Here is a 19324-nt window from a genome sequence, read left to right as displayed (position 1 = left end):
CAAAGAAATCAGACAATTAGAGTGGATATAAATGAAATAGAGAATAGAAAAACAATGGAGAACATTATTAAAACGAAAAGCAGCTTCTTTAAAAATATTTTTTTTAAAAAAACCTACAAACCTATAAGTAGACTGCCAAGGGAAAAAGGATGAGGATTCAAATTAACGAAATCAGGAATGAAACAGTGGACATCACTCTCAATTCTATGGGTTTAAAAAGGATTATAGGATAATACTATGAACAACTGTATGACAACAAATAAGACCAGATAGATGAAATGGACAAATTCACATAAAGACACAAACTACCAAACTTGACAAATAGAAATAGAAAGAAAAGTAACATTACTGAAAGTGGCAGGGTATGGAACTCCAGGACTTCATCCCCTGGCCCCCAAAAGCAATTAATAAACTGGTAAAAACTATCAGAATCAACTTTTGCAGAACTCTGGAATCTAGTCAAAAAAATTACAACTGGGGGAAATTTGGTGCAGAAAGAAGCTCCTGCTTTGTGGCAAGAAATTTTAAACTGCCTGTTTACCATCATCCATGCCCCAAATTGGCAGTAGTTTGTGGATGGCAGCCCACTATCCTGGTTAAGATTGCTAGTGACAGGAGGAGGAATTTGGATCCTATTCTCATAGAATTGTGTTTGATCTTGGTCTGTCTGGTGGCGGCCTCAAGGACAAGCACAAAATTTCCCTTTGTCACAGTAGACTGAGAGCATTCCCAGGACTGGAGCTGAAACAGTAGCTTCCTGGGTGGCATTTGCCAAAAGTATTTAAAGTCTTAGGTATTGGCCACAGCAGCCTGGGGCAAGGAACAACATTTGGGATAAGCAAGAGACAGACTGAGAAGCCTAGGTAGGAAGCGTTAGGGAAAAGAGATACATGGCGAAACAAGCACTCTTAAACACTCACATATACTGGGGAATCAAGAAGCTTATGTACATGCCCAAGATTGAACACATGCTGAGAAAAGGCCACAGAAGACCCTAAGCATTCACCTTAGTTGGCCTTCAGGCTCTGCACAAGCAGAAAGTAAAGCATTTAAAAAGTGCTCCAGCGCAGAGCTCATCTGTAAAGACTGGGAAAGTAGTTTCTTTTTTCTTTTGTTGGCTGTAGTCATTTAAAGTAACTCTGTCCGAACACCAGTTGACCACTGAGCTAATGAAACACAGACTTCAGTGGCCAAATATGACCAAAAATGCAGAATTTTAAAAAGTATTTTTTAAAAGTCTCTAAACAAGGAAACAATAACCCACAACAGAGAGCAACAAATCCTGTGAAGTGAGGGAATCTGATTTCTAGAGTTGACACTTGCTAATATTCAAAACACTCAGATTCCAACACAAATTATGAGGTATATAAAGAAATGAGAAAGTATGCTCCATTCACAGGAAATTTAAAAAATTATTAGAAACTGACTGAGAAAGTTCATGTATTGGACTAACTAGGCAAAGATTTAGATGAATTGTCTTAAATATGCTCAAAGAGCTAGAGGAAACCCTGGACAATGGACTAAAGGAAATGAGAAGAATGCCTCAGAAGATATAGAATATCAGTAGAGAGATAGAATATAAAGAGAATGAAACTATGAAAAGAAACTAAACAGAACTTCTGGAGCTTAACAGTACAATAACTACAATGAAGAGCTCAGTAGAGGGGTTCAACAGCATGTTTGAGCAGGGAGGAGAATGAATAAGCTAACTTGAGGACAGGTCAATTGAGATCCTTCAGTCTGAGCAGCAGAAAGTGAAAAGAATGAACAAAAATGAACAAAACCTAAGAGACCCATGAGACACCATCAAGCATACTAACATATTCACGATGGGAATCCAAGAAGCAGAAGAGAGATAGAAAGGGGCGGAAAGAATTTTTGAACAAATAATGGATGAAAATTACTCAAATTAGAAGAGAGACAATAATCTGTGCATCCAAGAAGTTCATTAATTCTGATCAGGATAAACTTAAAGAGATCCAAACCAAGACACCGTATAGTCATATCATCAAAACCAAATATATGGCACTACACTGTAGCAACTATAATATTATCAATTTTCTAGTTTTTGAGTTGGGTCGTGGTTTCACAAGTGTGAAAGAGGAAAGGGAAGGGAAGGGATGGAAGGAAAGGAAAGAGGGTCAACACGGGTCAATGATAAGAGTAAGCTGTGAACCAAGGATTTTGATGAATCTGTTCATCTGTGGTCCATAATTTTAAATGTTTTAATGCATCCTTTTTTCTTTTTTAACATTTTAGCTGTCTGACATTCTCTCTAGATGAGAATAGGTTAAACGTTGGAGTGCAAGTTTCCAGTGTGGAGAGAAGTGAACAGAGAAGGTGAGAAGGAAGTTGGTAAAATCAGTTTGGGGTTATGGATTTTGAGGTCCCTCAGGGACATTCAGGCGGTGGTGTCCAATAGACAGTTGGCAAAGAAGGTCTGAGACTCAAGGGAGGGAATAACCTGGATATGTAGATTTGGGAATCATCTGTGTTTAGAGGGAAATGAACAGAGATCAGCCAGGGAGCGAGAACACATGGACCGAGAAGAGCAGAGGCTCAGGACATAGCTGCTACTAAAGGAGGCAGCGCAGCTTCCTGGCGGGCACCACCACCAGCGCTCTGGAGTCAGGCGGAGCTGGTCTTGAAAGCGGGCTGTGGGGCTCCGTGTGGAGCGCTCTTGGAGAAGTCGGGTACCCTCCCTGTGATCAGCTGTCACAACTGGGGATAATGGACATCTCAGAGGGATGCTGAGCGAGGACCTGAGAGGCGCCAGGTAAAGCACCTGCAGTCAGGAAGCCTCCCCCGACCTGCTCTGTCGGTAACTCCTCCTTCTCCAACCACCCCGCCCCCCAGCCCGTCCGCAGCTGTCCGGTCCTTCTGGGATGGGGGTGACGGGCGGGGTGCAGGGGGAGACCGAGCTCCGGTGACGTGGCGCTCACGTGACTGGCCGGGCACCCTGCAATCGGGTCCCGGCGCCGTCCGCTCGCGTTGCCCGCGCGGAACCAGCTCCCCGAGCTGCCCAGGCGGCGGGCGAGGGGCGAGCGGGCTTAGGCGAGCCAGAGGAGGCGCAGGCCCGGCCCGGGCGCTGCAGGTCAGTGTGAAGGTGGGCGCTGCTGGCGGCCCGGGTGGGGGTGGAAGCGGGTGGGACTAGGCTCCGGGAGCAGCGGGGAGAGGGGAAGGGGTCCCGAGATGGGTGAGGAGGGGCACGGGGCGCGGCGTGGGCAGGTGGGGAGGGAGGACCCTGCAACAACTGGCCCCGCCGCCTCCTCGACGCCCCTCCTCTGCGCCCTCCATCCATTTTCTAGCCTGAAATGGGGTCGGGGGGACGGGGAGGGAGCAGTGCGACCGTGAAACGTAGACAAATTCTGCAAATAACCCCCCTCTCACACTCTGAGCCTATGAGGAAATATTGACCTCCGCGTAAAGGGGTGGGGGCGGGGCGGGATGCCTGCCGGGGAGGGGTCCCAGCGACCCAAACAGTTTGTAAAGCATCCTGGTCTGGTCCTGAGGCCTGACAAAAAGATATGGCGACTGAGGTGCGGGGTCAGGGGAGGTGGGGGAGTCAACGGTGGATGAGGAGGGCCCCGATTGCGTCCTCGGAGCTCCCAGCCCCTTCTGTCTGTCTGCAGGTCTGTGAGGCTGTTGTTCCCAGCATTCTGCTAGGCTACAATAAGAGGAGAAATTTGTCCAGATCCCTGCAGGTCAGTGAAGGAGAGGGCACTGGACAGGGACCCAGAGGGGTGGGGAGTGTGGAGGGCACGGCCCGGGCAGAATTGGGGGCCCCACTGCCCACTTCCCAACACATTTACACACACTCTGCCATGCTGAGCAAGCGTAGGGAAAAATGGCAGGGTCTGTCTGGGAAATGGTTGGCTCACGTGTGCACGAGGAATGGTGGGGTAGAGGGTGGGAAGAAGGCACACTAGGAGGGCCGGGCCAGGTCCGGGGACCCCTGACAAGGGGCGAGAAGCGACTGCTACTATCCGGACCTGCATTCCATCCCCAAGCCCTCAGTCTTCCTTCTTTCCTCTTTGTCTTCTCTTCCGCCTGCCCCATCCCCAGGACAGGAAAAGGAGGGGACACTCAACATGGAAAAACTCTGCAGTGAAAATGAAGGAAAGCCTGAGAACCAAGGCAAGATGGAAAACAAAGAACAGCCACTGGATGCGGGAAAGCCGGGAGTAGCTTGTACTGTGGAAGACAAGGAAAAGTTAGAAAACCAGGGAAGGACAGATCTCAAGGGAAAGACAGAAGATGAGGAAGTACTAAAGGATAAGGAAAAGCCAGAGAGTGAGGCAAAGCCAAAAGAAAGAAATCCAGAGAGCCAAGGAAAGCCAGTGAGTGAGGGAAAACCAAAAGAAGGAAAACCAGAGAGTGAGGGAAAGCCAGTAAGTGAGGGAAAGCCAGTGAGTGAGGGAAAGCCAGTGAGCGAGGGAAAGCCAAAAGAAGAAAAGCCAGCCAGCGAACCAAGGGCTGCAGGAAAGCGCCCAGCTGGGGATGATGTACCCAGGAAGGCCAAAAGAAAAACCAACAAGGGGCTGGCTCAGTGTCTCAAGGAATACAAGGAGGCCATACACGATATGCATTTGAGCAATGAAGAGATGATAAGAGAATTTGACGAGATGGCCAGGGTGGAGGATGAGGTGAAGAAAACCAGACAGAAATTGGGGGGGTTTATGTGGATGCAAAAAAGTTTACAGGACCCCTTCCACCCGAGGGGCCCAAGGGAACTCAGGGGTGGCTGCAGGGCCCCACAAAGGGGCTTTGAAGACATTCCTTTTGTGTAGTGCCCCTGGCAGGCATTTGCAAGGCCTTGTGCTTTATTTAACCTTATGCTAATACTATGCTTTAGGCATCACTCTTGTTATCAACAACCTTTTGATCCAACTAGAGTACTCTGTCAGTAGGGGATTTTTACCCATGTGCATTACAAAGGCATTATGATTCTTGGAAAAATAAAGCAGCTTATAATATCATATACAGAATCGGTCCACTTTTGTAAAATAACAGAATTTTATATAGTACATCTATGCACAGGAAAAATAGAAAACTTTGTTCACTAAAAGGTTAACAGTGGTTTTATGAGTTGTGAGATTGTGGGTGATTTATTTTCTTTGTTTTCTTTCTACTCATCTGTTTAATTTTTCCTAAGGAACACAGATTACTTTTCTTACAAAGAAATGCTAAAATATAAAAAAGGAAAGCAATACATAAAAAGCAATACAAAGAACTGTTTACTGAGTTTATGAAGGCAGTGGAGACACTGTAAATTCTTGTTGTCAGAACTTAAAATGTTATGTAAAACTAACATTACTTCTGGACTTGTATCTGGAGGAATCAACTTGGCAGTTATAACAGATCAATTGCTATAAAGAGCAGTCTTGTCATCTGTGAAATGGGGATAATAATTGCCTCACAGGATTGTGGAATGGATTAGATGAGGTACTGAGTATGTAAGCTGTGTTAGGCTGGCTTCTACCTTTTCCCCTATACTAGCAGGACCAGGACCCCATCAGACACTTGGAAGAGGGTTGATGTACATCTCACCTATGCCCAGGAATAAGTTCCAGGAAGCCAAAAGGTGGGTACAACCCTCCCCTGGGTATTGCCATGTCTGCTGGGCACTGTGCCACTTCTCATGAGTCCTCCATCTTCTTAAGGTCCTCACTGCTGCTGATGGACTGATGTCCTCAAGATGACAAAGCTCAGTTGATTTCCCTGGAGTCCCCAGTGAGCCCTAAACCTGCCCCACACCATGACACCGATTGAAGTGAGGATAAAGCCCTTTTCTTCACTTTAGAGTTATACTTATCCAAGTGGTAATACCTCAGTGCTCCTTTGGTCACTAATGGACTTCAGATTTTACATACAGCCATCTTTCCATCAGATTCAGATATGGGAAGCTGGGATAAAATTTGAGTGGCGCACACTGTGCTTTTCTCATCTGTCAGTACCTTCTCTGCTCCATTCCTTTTTCCTTAGAGGAAATTATCTCCTAGGAGACTCCTGCCGGGTTCTGCATTACAAGGTTAGCACACCTACCCATACTTGTGGTTTTTAGAGCATTGCTACTCAAATAGTGGTCCATGGACCAGCTGCATCAGCATCATCTGAGAGATAGAAATGCAGGATCTCAGGTCCCCATCCTAGACCTACTGATTCAGAATCTTTATTTAAACAAGATCTTCAGGTGATTCCTGTGCACTTTAAAGTTTGCAAAGCACTGGTTTATAAGGAGACTCTCCTTAGCCTCCCACTCCCACCATCATGTGAAATATGTGCCTAAAAGGATAAATACATGTGCTACATGTATTTATAAGATACATCCTGCAGATTATTAAGTAGGCCTGTGTTTGTTGAACTGCAGTTCCACATCCCCAACAGTAGTAGAACCTGAAACAAATTCAGTGAGTCAATACCTGAAATTGTTTAATGAAGTAGGGTAGAATAGCATTGGTTAGAGCTAAACAGTAAATATCAGATTGTATCCCAGGTAGGTAGGGTGAGTATTGTTTTGTGAAAATAGTATTTCACTTATATATGTACGTATGTTTGTACACCTTGAGTTGTGATGAAAAATATCTGATTGTGGGCTAAATTTTTTAAAAATTGAGAAACACTGCTTTGGACTCTGCTTCTCAAAGCACAATTTGTCCTTTTTATCCTGGTACCTCTAATGCCTAGCACAGTGCCTGTCAAGTAATAGGTTCTTAATAAATTTGTAAATGATGATAGCTGAGTTAGGCATTCTTGCCTCAGATCATTCCAGGTCTAGATAAAAAACTGTGGACTCTATTTCTCTAGCAGGGTTTACTTGCAGTTCCAAATTAAACGCCATGTAGAAGGGTTTGTACCACAAATTTAACCCTATCTCATTTCATTAATGCATGCATGTTTTTAAAGTGTGCAAATTTGCCACGATAAAATCACCAGAGGACTTTGTTGAAAATGTGAACTCCTGACCCCCACTTCGGAGCCACTGAGTGGAGCGCTGGAATCTCCATTTTTAACAAGCTTCCTAGGTGATTCTGATTCACACTAAAGGCTGATGTCCACTGACTTATATATTCACTATGATTGCAGTTGTATTAAGTGTAAACCATAAGGTGAGCAGAAGAGTTGCAATGTTTACTTGGTGGGTTTGGGGGAGAGCTGAAGGCCTTTGTAAGGTATAAAATTTGGGAGTGAGAATCCATAAAGGCAAGGATTAATATATCTACTGAAGAGAACCTGAAACTGTTTTTAGAGCAAATCATGACTATAAACAAAGGCAAATGGAAGGCATCTCATAAGATGGTGTATTTCCTTCTTTCGATGCCATAACTATGACAGCTAAACAGTTCCATTGCTAAAGAAGACTCATGGGACCTCAAATGTCAAACCTTGCAAATCTGTAGTTTAGCACAGGGGGGAAAAAAGGATGCAATGTAGCAACAGCATTGAGGATATGCCTCACAGCCAAGAGCTGTCTCATACCCAGGGGTCTCAAGTGGCCAGATGCAAGCTCCAATTGCCTTCCCTCTCTATAAGATCCTTGGAAATATGCACTTCTTTTGGAATAGGAACCACTGATGTGTTCACAGAGTACCTTAGAACCAGAGAGCACAAAATGGAGTCTCAGCCCAGGATTCTCTTGCAGTGATGGTTACGTAGGCATATTCTTGCTATGTTGTAGCTCTTCAACAGCAGAGCTCTTGGTGGGGATGTTCACCAAGACCAGGTGCAAACGATCAACCTTTTTGTTACCAATAAGCAAAGCTGACAAGCTGGTACAAACCATCCAAACTCCTTGGACCAATGGTTCTAAAACAACACTCTTAGTATGTTTCATGCCTTTACCATGAGTCAGTAACTCACAGGTGCATTTCTTATTTTAGTAGACCAGCTTGGGCAAATCCCAGTCTTGCTGGAATTAACCCTCTAAAAACAATATGCCTTTTACCCTCCTCCTCACAGTGTAATAACAGCTGAATAGGGGTACCCTTTCTCACTGCAGGCACAACTCCCAGTGAGTACTGCTAACATGACCCTCGCTTATTTGCTAGAAATCTCTCCATCTTCCCATTGGGATTCAGTCTCCACCCTGCTCTACATCCCAGGGAATCTGATCTGTATTGATTACATCAAAGGGCTCCCTTGTCCTTTGGGAGTAAGTGGTGGACAATGTGGTCAGGAACTTTACTTCCCAGCTTGTTCCCTGTAGTGTCACCAGATGCTGACTGAGTCTCTTCTCTAAAGTTTCCTGGGGGGTTGCCCTCTCCAAATAGGCTCTGTATCTCAAGCTTTCAGTAACCCCTCTTTCCCTTTGTCCCTCAGGCCTAGATAATCCTACCTTTACTAGCCATGGAGTATTGCACTACCCCGTGGTTCTCCAGTACCCTTCCCACATCTTTGTATATTGTACTTTTTAAAAAAGTCTCAAATTTCCTAATGCAGATGGGCTCCCTCTTTCCTGTCATGCACTTCTCAGATACAGTAATAGATACTAGAAGTTACCCCAGAAATTGGGTTACTAATTTGAGGAGGGAAAAATAACCTCTTTGCAATGGGGGTTGGGAGAGTAGGGGGCAGGTGTTAGGAGAGGTTCCTTGGTACATGGCATGTAGTAGTATCACACTTACTCAACACCACAGGTGGCATAGAATGAAGTACAGGTGGAATCCAAAGTTTGGGGAATCAAGCTGCTGTGTCATTTAAGCACTGTGTCAAAAAGCATTATCCAAAAGGTTGTGGAGTTTCCCATGTTCATCTGATGGTCCTAAAGAATATGCATAGGAAAAAGGAAATTGAAAGCTATATAATACGACAGAAAACACACGCAGAGCGCCAGAAAGCCTGCATGGCACGTTTGAAGAAGTTCCTCATCTTAGGGACGGAAAAAAAGCTGAGGACCAAGCTCAGGTCCTCATACTGTCACTGAGTTCCACTGCCAATTAAATGCCCTACCTGCTATGGATTTTACAGTAAGGTAAAGACACTAGTAGGGAAAGAGTGGAGCCCTGATATATGGGATAGGGTATTTGTGCAGACATGCTCCAAGGCATTAAAAATCATTGGTGAGAGGGTCATGGACATCCTTGAAGATTTCTGTGGGCCTGTGCTCTGTAGGCTGGAGATGATGGTGGAGAATGCTGCAGTGGAATTGGGCTACTTGATCTTAATGTGAATGAAGGGATCTTAGAGTGCTAGAGGTCAGGTGATAGTGCTTAATCATATGTGACAAGGTGAGTGCAACTACAACAATGAGCCACAGGGATAAAATGGTAATTAGAGGATGTTTGACCCACAGGGATCTGTGGTGATGGCTAATCAGAGCATTCTTAAAAATGAAATAATTGGGCAGCCTATAGGATGCTGCCTGACATATTGAGGCAGAAAAAAATTCTAGGTCTGCTGTTTCCTAATTTGAGTTGCTGTAGTGGGGTTTTTCAACTTCTCATCCAACTAAGGGGAAGGCAGGTTACCTCTAAGGTAGGACCCGGCAGCCACTGGTATATACTATGAATCTTACATGAAATCTTTTCCAGTGGAACCTGCAGACACTTTTCAGGGTGACTGTGCCCTAGGGACATAGAAATACCAAGACTTCCTGGGAGTTACTAGCTAAAGGCTCTGAACTGGTGCTAATCTCTAGACTGAGGGAGAGAGAGAGGCAAAAGGATAGACAATACAGAAAAGATTGTGACAGTCTAATGGGATATGGTGGGGAAAAAAATCTAATGTATATACAACTGACCCTTGAACAACATGGGTTTGAACTGCTTGGTCCACTTATATGTGGATTTTTTTCAAGAAATATACAAAAATATGTGTGTAGAACATTGTGTGCAATATTTATATTGAAGTGGATAGCCTATTCTTACATAGGCATAAGGTGACTGACATAAAATTAATAATGTGTTAGTTTTCTTACTGTTTTATAACTCTGCTTTCAAAGAATTACATTACCATACAATATACCTCTTTCTGTCTCTCTCACAATTGGAGAAACTGTGTATCAGCCTATCATCATCACAGACAGGTGTTTTTCTTTAATGTAATAATGTTTCAGTGCTGTATTATGAATATGACTGTAATACTATATGCCATAAGAATTTTATAATGGTTCATTCATTAGTGCCTAGGCTAGGCTACCATGAAGCAATGGTATTGATTATACTATGCTACTATAAAGCAATCATATTGCTGCTTCTTTGTTATCAATGCATGAATCCTTATACCTGTAAATAAATATGAAGTTCTTTTTCACATGATCTTTTCATTTTTGAAGTCTAATGTTAGTAATACATATAACAGCTACAGTGTTTTGCATCACATAAGACATTATTGATGTAGGCATTGACAGGCTATGTAAACAAACAACGTAAACTTACAGTATTGATAAATACAGTACAGTACTGTACATGTATTTTCTCTTCCTTATGATTTTCTTAATAACATTTTCTTTTCTCTAGCTTACTTTGTTGTAACAGTATATAACATATAACACACAAAATATGTGTTAATCGACTCTTTGTGTTATCAGTAAGGCTTCCATTCAACAGTAGACTATCAGTAGTTAAGTTTTGAGGGAGCAAAAAGATGTACATGGATTTTCAACTGTGTAGGGGGTCAGCACCACTAAACCCTGCATTGTTCAAGGGTCAAATGTATAATCAAAGTCTCAGAAGAAGAGGGGATGAAATACTATGAAGAAATAATGGAAGATTGACTCTGGCATGGCAGCATGAGGAACTCCACTGACCTGATCCCCAGTGAAAGTAGTAAAAATCATATTTAAAAAAAACGAAATCAGCCATTAAAGGCCTTTGGAAATGGTCCTAAGGACAAACAGCACACGAAGAAATATCTGCTCAAGAAAAGCTACAAAAATTCAGTAAGAAAGCTAAAAGCCTCTAATATTTGAACCAAGACTGCTTCCTCCCCACTTTCCAAGTTCAGTGAGGTGGATACTCCATTCCAGACTGCCGTAGCCAAAACACAGGGCTCCCTCTCCCCCACATCCCAGCTGTGTGAGACACTGTCAGGTAATAAATGTCTTATTTTAAGCCACTAAATTTAAAGTAATTTGTTACATAGTAATAGAAAACTAATACAGATATTGGCATTGAAAGTACCAAATACCTAAAAATGTGGAAGTGGCTTGGTAACTGGGCAGTGGGTGGAGGCTGGAAGAACTTTGAGGAACATTATTGCTTTGAACCACCTGTAAGTAAAAATATACACCTCATAGACCCTGCTAGCACAGGTCCAGAAGGATGTGAGGAGCATGTTATTAGAAACTGGAGGCGTGAGATCCTCATATGCAGTAGCAGAATGATTAGTGAGATTATCTCCTACAGTTCACTGGAAAGCAGCACTTGTAAGTGATAAACTTGGACATTTAGCTGAAGAGATTTCCAAGCAAATTGCTGAGGTATGGCCTGGTTTCTTCTTACCATTTATATCAAAATGTGGCAGGAGAGAGACAATGAGGGAATATCTGTTAAACAAAAAGAAAATAGGACTTGATGATTTGGGAAATTCCCATTCTATTCAAATGGCAAAATACACTCAAATTAAGAGATACCTTCTGAAAGAATGACATAGAGAAAAACTTGAGTGTGTAACTAGTATAACCTTTTGCTGAAACCTCCAAAAGTTAAAAAAGTCAGAGTACTCAGTCACACAAAGCTCATTTTTCAGCAAAACCCGACAGCCTCTAGGAAGCTTAAGGGGTCTAGAGGTCAGAGACAAAGAAGTCAATAATTTGAAGTATGAGAATGATTTAAAGTACCACTACTGGCTTGGTGATGGAGGCACCATGTGGCAAGGAATATGCACATCCTTTAGGAGCCGAATGCATGCACACTCAGCCACCTCAGCAGGAGCCAAAGATAGAGAAAAATGATCTCAGAAATAATTGTGTGTGTGGATTTTGTCCAGTGGAGTAAAACCCAGTGTAATTTATTCCAGACTAACAAGGTTCTTAAGAAAATTATATCAATGGAAATATTGTCAGCTTGGAATGAAAGAGATAGAAGAGCACAAAATGAAAGCAGAATATCTGAACCCCCAAATTTTTATGGTGGGAAGCAGCCTGATAAAGCTACTTAACTGGGAACGCATGCTACCTTTAATTAAAAAGGAAGGATGAATCAGAGGACAGAACCAAGAGCTCAGAATACAGAGCTAAGAGTCAAGAATCTGGAGCCATGAGCACAGAGGGTGAAGCTAAGAGCCACAGAGGATTATTCTCAGGCCTTGAAATCTAATAATGGAAGTCCAGCTCTTTTGGGATAGTGACTCCTTTTTATCTTCCATTTTCCTCATTTTCATCTATAACTGTTATCCTGTGCCTCTCCCATCATTATATGTTGGGAGTTTTGTGGGCAGAAAATTTGTGTCTTTAGTTTCATGGGTCCACAGAGGAGAGGAATATCTTTAGGAACTGCACTTAATGAATTATGCCCAAGATTCTCATCCACATCTGGTTTAGATAATTTAGATGATGAGATTTTGACTTCTGAGCTAACACTGTAATGGGATGAGATTCTTGGGAACCTTGGGAGAAGGTGAATGTATTTTGCATTTGGAAAGGACATGAATCTTTGGGGACCAGAAGGCAGACTGTGGTAGGCATAATTTTAAGATGGCCTACCAAATTACCAGCCGATAGTGTATACATACCTTCTTCCAGTTATTCAGTCAAACACTAATCCATATACTTCTGTGAAGTCACCTTGTAGATGTAATCAGGGTCTCAAATCAGTTGGCCTTAACATAGGAAGATTATCTGGGTGGGCCTTACCTAATTATATCATCCCTTTAGATAAGGGGTCTAGAGTTAGAGACAGAAAAGTCAGAGATAAGAAACATGAGAAAGAGTCAATGTGCTATTGCTGGCTTGAGAATAGAGTGAGTCTCATGGTAGAGAATGTAGGTAGCCTCTACAAACTGAAAACAGCCTGACCACCAGCAAAATAGTGTACGACCACAATCCTACAGCTGCAAGGAGCTGAATTCTGAAAACAACATAAATGAACTTGGAAGCAGATTTTTTCCCCAGAGTTACTAGAAGAGAACTTGGTTTGGCTGACATCTTGATGTTAACCTTGTGACACCCTGAGCAGAGAAAACACAACCATGGTGTGCCAGACTTCTGACCTATAGATGGGTGAGCTAATAAATGAGTGATCTGTTAAGCAGCTAAGTGTGTGGTAATTTGTTGTGCAATAGTAAGTGATTATATCTTGAGACATAAATATGTGTACCATCTGTGCCCTTTATGAGTGGCCATCTACAAACCTATTCCTCAGACTTCCTCATCATTAATTTCCAATTTAATTCTCTCCAAGTCCCTGACCAATCTTTTAATCATTGCACATGAACCAGAGTAGATCCCTACCTACCGCCATGATGTCTTCACACAAAAATTCTACCCACTGGTATCATTTCTCTTTCCCACTATTTTCTGAGTCATTCCTGAGTGGGGCTATAGTGCAGCAGACACCCATTTGCACCTACTGTCAACATACCAAGAAAATACATTCATGAACTGGACCACTGTTGTATCCCTCTTTTTCTAACTGGTCTTGAGGAACTCCCCATGAGACAACATATGTTTTGAGAGACAGACAATGAAATAACAGGAGTAGGTCTGTAATTTACTTGTGCCTTCTTTACTTACTCAGGCCCAGTCTTTTAAATCCATTTGCAATTAATGGTAGAAAGCTGGTGCTCACACCAAACTTTATTATTCAAAAGAGTATATAGAAACAAGTTCATAGTGGATGTCTCATTTGTGCAGAAAATTAAAACCTCATGATCAGATGTTAAGTCTTTACCAAGGACTGGTAGCAAGCTACAAGCAGTTTTCAAATGGAGACTAGTTGCCAACAGAAGAGGGCATGTTGTTTTCTCTAAAACACTAGGGTGTGTATTGTAATTCTACTACTGGGGCTTTCTAAGGCTTCATAGACTCTGTCTAGCAGGAATACAATACAATCAGGTCTGCAGAGTCATGAAGCTGAAGTGTCGGAGAAACTTGCCCTACAGCCTGGACCTACTGTAGATCTTTTTCTTGCTCTGGGCACCACGCAGAACTGGAAATCATAGGGAGTTCAAGCACAAAACCAACATGATATATGTTGTCTCTAAAACCCGAGGCCTTGATTCCCCCAGGCTAAGTGGAGAAAGACCATCTGCTGGTAGCTCAGCTGCTATCCCTCCAGGGCAGCCCCTCACCCCTGGCCTCCCACCCTGGCAGGCATGCTTCTGTTCTTTTGTGAGGCTATGCTCCTGTGGCAACACAGATCCCTTCACTGGGCCCTTTTACAGCACAGATTCCACAGCTGTGGAAGGTTCACTTTGCAGAACCTGTCTTCCTGGGCTTAAGAAATTCCACTTTCTCCAGCCCAGGAGCTCTCCTTGGTGCTGCTGAGTGTATATTTCTTTTACTAATGACAGCTCTAGCTGTGAATTGCAGTAGTTCCTATCCAGCCTGTGAAGCCCAAGGCTTGTGGATCATTTTGGAATTGTAAGTAACCCCTGTTCGACAACTGAAGTTATTTTTCCAAGGTTATTTGTGTAGACAGAGGCTAAACTTGGAGAAAAATTTGAGTTCCTAAATTAGTCATTATTATTTACACTTTTAATAAGTACCTACTATTTGTCAGGTACTGTGCTGGGCACTAGGGATACAAGTACGAAATGGACTGGATATTCTTTGCAATGCAAAGAGTCCAGTGCCAAGTTTCTCAATTTTTTAAAAACCACAGCCCACAGTCAGAAATATACTTTTCATCACAACTCATGATGCACATACATACATACATACATACATAACTGAAACATAAATTTCACAAAACAATATTCACCCTAACTACCTTCAATTTGATATTTTATATTTGACTCTAATCAACTTTATTCTAGTTCATTAAAAAATTACAAGTCCTGACCCAGTGAATTAATTTCAAGACCTACTAATGCATGGGGGGAGGGGTAACTGCAGATTGACAAACATGGGTCTGTCTAATTATCTATGATGTGTATCTTATATGGGGCATATATTTATCCTTTCAGGCACATCCTTCATGTGAAGGTGGGAGTGGGGAGCCTAAAAAGAGTCTCCCTCTAAGCCGGTGCTTCTCAAACTTCAATGTGCATAGGAATCATCTGGGGATCTTGTTAAAATAAAGATTCCAACTCAGTAGGTCTGAGTAGGGCCTGGGACTCTGCATTTCTAATTAGCTCACAGGTTATGCTGATGCAGCTGGTGTATGCACCACATATTCACTATTAAGGATCTAAAAATCAAATATGTTGATGGGTCTGCTGAACTGCTAATGCAGGGCCTGAGAAGAGTTTCCTGGGAGAGAATTCAACCTGGGAAAGAGAGACTGCAGGTGAGATATTAACCTGTGAGAATAGCACAGTTTCTACCATGCAGATATTTCCCCCCTGGTCTAACCTGCAACATCTGAATTTGGTAAGAAGGATGCTTATGTATGCAAAAACACGCAAACCAACAAAATACACATAAATGATCATTTTGCTTAAAAAGAGTCTGAAAGGTATTAGTCTCAAGTAGCACTAGGGGGATACTCACAGGTAACAGGGTAACCGTAACTCTAAAGTGAAGAGAGGGTTTTATCCACACTTCTAGAGGTCAAGGGTAGGTGGGCACTGACTCCAGAGAAATTGATATGGCTTTGGCACCTTACACCCTCCAGCTCATTACACAGTATCAGTAATGAGTACAGGACCCAGGAGAAGAGGCACAGTGCCCAGCAGACATGGCAGTATCCTGGAGAGGGTGGCACCTATCTCTCAGCTGCCTGAACTTGTTCCTGGGCACAAGTGAGACCTCCCTCAGTTCTCCTCTAAGAGTCTGATTCCATCCACGTACCTGCTACTGCATGAGAGTGGTATAGGAGCTGTTCCTCCCCCAAGTATCTGGTGGGGGCTAGGTCACAACACATCTCATATACTCAGTACCTCATTTGATCCACTTGGCAGTCCCATGAGGCAAATATTATCCCCATTTTACAGATGACAACACTGACCCTTACAACAGTGTGTCTGTTATAACTGCCAAGTTGATTCCTCTAGCTCTGGGTACCAGAGTTAATATGAGTTTTACCTATTATTGTACATTCTAACAACAGGAATATTGTGTCTTCATTGCTCTCATAAACTCACTGAACAGTCCAATCACTTATCATGTATTGTTTTCTGGTCTTAGTTTTTTTTTTTTTTCCAGTAAATTTATTTATTTATTTATTTTTGGCTCCATTGGGTCTTCGTTGCTGCACGCAGGCTTTCTCTAGTTGCAGCGAGCAGGGGCTACTCTTCTTTGTGGCGTGTGGGCTTCTCATTGCAGTGGCTTCTCTTGTTGTGGAGCATGGGCTCTAGACACGCGGGCTTCAGTAGTTGTGGCTCGCAGGTTCTAGAGCACAGGCTCAGTAGTTGTGGCGCATGGGCTTTGTTGCTCCGCGGCATGTGGGATCTTCCCAGACCAGGGATCGAACCTGTGTCCCCTGCATTGGCAGGTGGATTCTTAACCACTGTGCCACCAGGGAAGTCCCTTAGTTGTTTTTTAATGACTAACATAATGCATATCATTTAGGAAAAAGTGGAGATGAGTGAGCAAAGAAAAGAAAGATAAAGAATCACACATGGTGGGAGCCATAGGACGGTAAAGGCCTCAGAGAAGGGATAGCAGTGCCCATTGACATGGTTACAACTAGGAGAAGACATGGGGATGGGCACATCTGCAGAGGAATGGCATGGAGGTACCATCAGGTGACTGGACTTATTTTTGAGTGCAGGTGAGACCTATTTTTGGCTACCATTCAAGAAAAAAAATCACTTAATTTTTAGTTTTCTCTGTGCACAGATGCATTACACAAACATTTATACTTTTACAAAAATGGTTTGATGCTATATATTCCATTCTGAAAACTGTTTTTTCTTTAATGTTATTTTACAGTGTACCATGAACATCTCTTCCATGCATGTGGGTGAAAATCCCCTACTGAAACACAGAGAGCACTGTAGTTGGATCAAAAGGCTGCTGGAAATGAGAGTGACACCTAAAGCAAAGTATCAGCTTAAGGTTAAAGCACATAGCCTGGCAAATGCCTGCCAGGGAAAGCAGGGTCAGCGATATTCTCATCAGAGGAGTCAGAATTGAAGGTCAAAGGCATTAAAGATATGGGATATCATGTAAGCCCCTCTGGCCCCTACCTCCGTCCCTCATTCCCCTGACACCCCGTTGGCCCCTTGGGGTGAATGGATCCTGTACATCTGTTTGCATCCAATGAAAACCACCCATTTTCTGTCTTTTCCTTAGCTCTTCCTGAGCCCTTGACATATCTGCACATTCTCTCATCATCTCCTCACTGCCCAGATGCCTTTCCTGTAAGTTGTCCTGATAGTCCTTGGGGGAATCGTCTGTCCCCCTGTCCGTTTTTCTTTTTGCTTTCCGGGGCACATAGTCTTCAGCGGGGCGCTTTTCAGCAGCCCACAGCCGACTCTCTGGCTTTGCCTGGGATTCCAGCTTGCCCTCACCGTGTGGTTTTCCCTCAGCTTCAGACTTGCCCTGCTTTTCTCGCTTCCCCTCATCTTCTGGTTGTCCCTCATTCTGGAGCTCTCCCTCGTGTTCTGTCTTCCCCTCCACTTCTGGCTTTTCTTCCTCATCTGACTTTCCTTCATTTTCAGGCTCTACTTCATCTTCTGGCTTTCCCTTGCCTTCCAGCTTTCCTTCATTTTCATTGCAGAGTTTTTCCATGTTGAGATGTTTTCCTGTCCTGGGGGATGGGATGGGATGGGATGGGGTGGGGTGGGGGGAGAGAAACAAGAGGAAACAAGGGAGACTGAGGGCTTGCGGGTGGAATGCAGGTCCGGATAGTACTGGCATCTCAGCCTTGTCAGCGTTCCCCTGACCTGGCCCAGCCTAGTGTGCCTTCTGGCCACCCTTTACCCCACCATTCCTCCTGCACTGAGAGCCAACCATTTCCCTGGCAGGCCCTGCCACCTTGTACCATCCTTCAGCGTGGCAGGAAGTGTGTATATTACATATGGTGGGGGGATGGGCAGTGGGGCCCTCAAATTCTGCCCAAGCTGTGCCCTCCACACCCGGCCCCCAGCCCCGTGCCTGTCCAGTGCTTCTCCCTCCTTTCGCTGACCTGCAGGGTTTCTGGACAGGTTCCTCCTCTTCTAGCCTTGCAGAGTGCTGAGAACAGACACGCAGACCTGTAGACAGACAGGAGACAGAGAGGGGCTGCACGGTCAGTGGATTGAGGTTCCTTTCCTGAATCCGGGCCCTCCTCATCCAACGGTTCCCCCTGACCTCCCCTGACCCCGCACCTCAGTCGCCATATCTTTTTGTCAGGCCTCAGGACCAGACCAGGATGCTTTACAAACTGTTTGGGTCGCTGGGACCCCTCCCCGGCAGGCAACCCGCCCCGCCCCCACCCCTATACGCGGAGATCAGTATTTCCTCATAGGCTCAGAGTGTGAGAGGGGGGTTATTTGCAGAATTTGTCTACGTTTCACTGTCGCACTGCGGGGGCGCACTCCCCACCCCCCATTTCAGGCTAGAAAATGGATGGAGGGCGCAGAGGAGGGGCGTCGAGGAGGCGGCGGGGCCAGTTGTTGCAGGGTCCTCCCTCCCCACCTGCCCACGCCGCGCCCCGTGTCCCTCCTCACCCATCTCGGGACCCCTTCCCCTCTCCCCGCTGCTCCCGGAGCCTAGTCCCACCCGCTTCCACCCCCACCCGGGCCGCCAGCAGCGCCCACCTTCACACTGACCTGCAGCGCCCGGGCCGGGCCTGCGCCTCCTCTGGCTCGCCTAAGCCCGCTCGCCCCTCGCCCGCCGCCTGGGCAGCTCGGGGAGCTGGTTCCGCGCGGGCAACGCGAGCGGACGGCGCCGGGACCCGATTGCAGGGTGCCCGGCCAGTCACGTGAGCGTCACGTCACCGGAGCTCGGTCTCCCCCTGCACCCCGCCCGTCACCCCCATCCCAGAAGGACCGGACAGCTGCGGACGGGCTGGGGGGCGGGGTGGTTGGAGAAGGAGCAGTTACCGACAGAGCAGGTCGGGGGAGGCTTCCTGACTGCAGGTGCTTTACCTGGCGCCTCTCAGGTCCTCGCTCAGCATCCCTCTGAGATGTCCATTATCCCCAGTTGTGACAGCTGATCACAGGGAGGGTACCCGACTTCTCCAAGAGCGCTCCACACGGAGCCCCACAGCCCGCTTTCAAGACCAGCTCCGCCTGACTCCAGAGCGCTGGTGGTGGTGCCCGCCAGGAAGCTGCGCTGCCTCCTTTAGTAGCAGCT

At 44.8% G+C, this 19324-nt stretch overlaps 2 protein-coding genes across 4 annotated transcripts; one reads left to right on the top strand and one right to left on the bottom strand.

Moving 5' to 3' along the window:
• Window positions 1–2966: 2966 nt before the first annotated feature.
• On the top strand, window positions 2967–4979 carry TCEAL2 (transcription elongation factor A like 2). The gene is made up of 3 exons (XM_082447761.1): window positions 2967–3094; window positions 3633–3704; window positions 4066–4979. Exon 3 carries the CDS (start codon window positions 4092–4094, stop codon window positions 4788–4790), a length of 699 nt encoding a protein of 232 aa, XP_082303887.1. The 5' UTR covers window positions 2967–3094; window positions 3633–3704; window positions 4066–4091; the 3' UTR covers window positions 4791–4979.
• Window positions 4980–16933: 11954 nt separating this feature from the next.
• TCEAL6 (transcription elongation factor A like 6) lies at window positions 16934–18928 on the bottom strand. 3 transcript variants are annotated; one of them, XM_082447803.1, is made up of 3 exons: window positions 18787–18832; window positions 18174–18240; window positions 16934–17795 (listed from the first exon to the last, which is right to left on the bottom strand). In XM_082447803.1, the coding sequence occupies exon 3, from the start codon at window positions 17774–17776 to the stop codon at window positions 17192–17194; it is 585 nt and encodes a 194-aa protein (XP_082303929.1). In that variant the 5' UTR covers window positions 17777–17795; window positions 18174–18240; window positions 18787–18832; the 3' UTR covers window positions 16934–17191. The 3 variants fall into 3 exon arrangements, with proteins under 3 accessions (XP_082303929.1, XP_082303927.1, XP_082303928.1); XM_082447801.1 differs by lacking the exon at window positions 18787–18832 and adding an exon at window positions 18355–18406; XM_082447802.1 differs by lacking the exon at window positions 18174–18240 and having other exon boundaries at window positions 18799–18928.
• Between the last annotated feature and the right edge of the window lie 396 nt (window positions 18929–19324).

The sequence above is a fragment of the Balaenoptera physalus genome, assembly GCF_965194825.1.
Source record: "Balaenoptera physalus genome assembly, chromosome: X".
Lineage (NCBI taxonomy): Eukaryota > Metazoa > Chordata > Mammalia > Artiodactyla > Balaenopteridae > Balaenoptera > Balaenoptera physalus.
Note: the sequence above shows the minus strand (reverse complement) of the source record. Positions and strands in the feature narration are given on the sequence as shown.

What these genes read in the sequence shown, in the direction of transcription:
- TCEAL6 (XM_082447802.1), bottom strand. Translation starts at nt 17,776, where the DNA reads ATGGAAAAACTCTGCAATGAAAATGAAGGAAAGCTGGAAGGCAAGGGA.
- TCEAL2 (XM_082447761.1), top strand. Translation starts at nt 4,092, where the DNA reads ATGGAAAAACTCTGCAGTGAAAATGAAGGAAAGCCTGAGAACCAAGGC.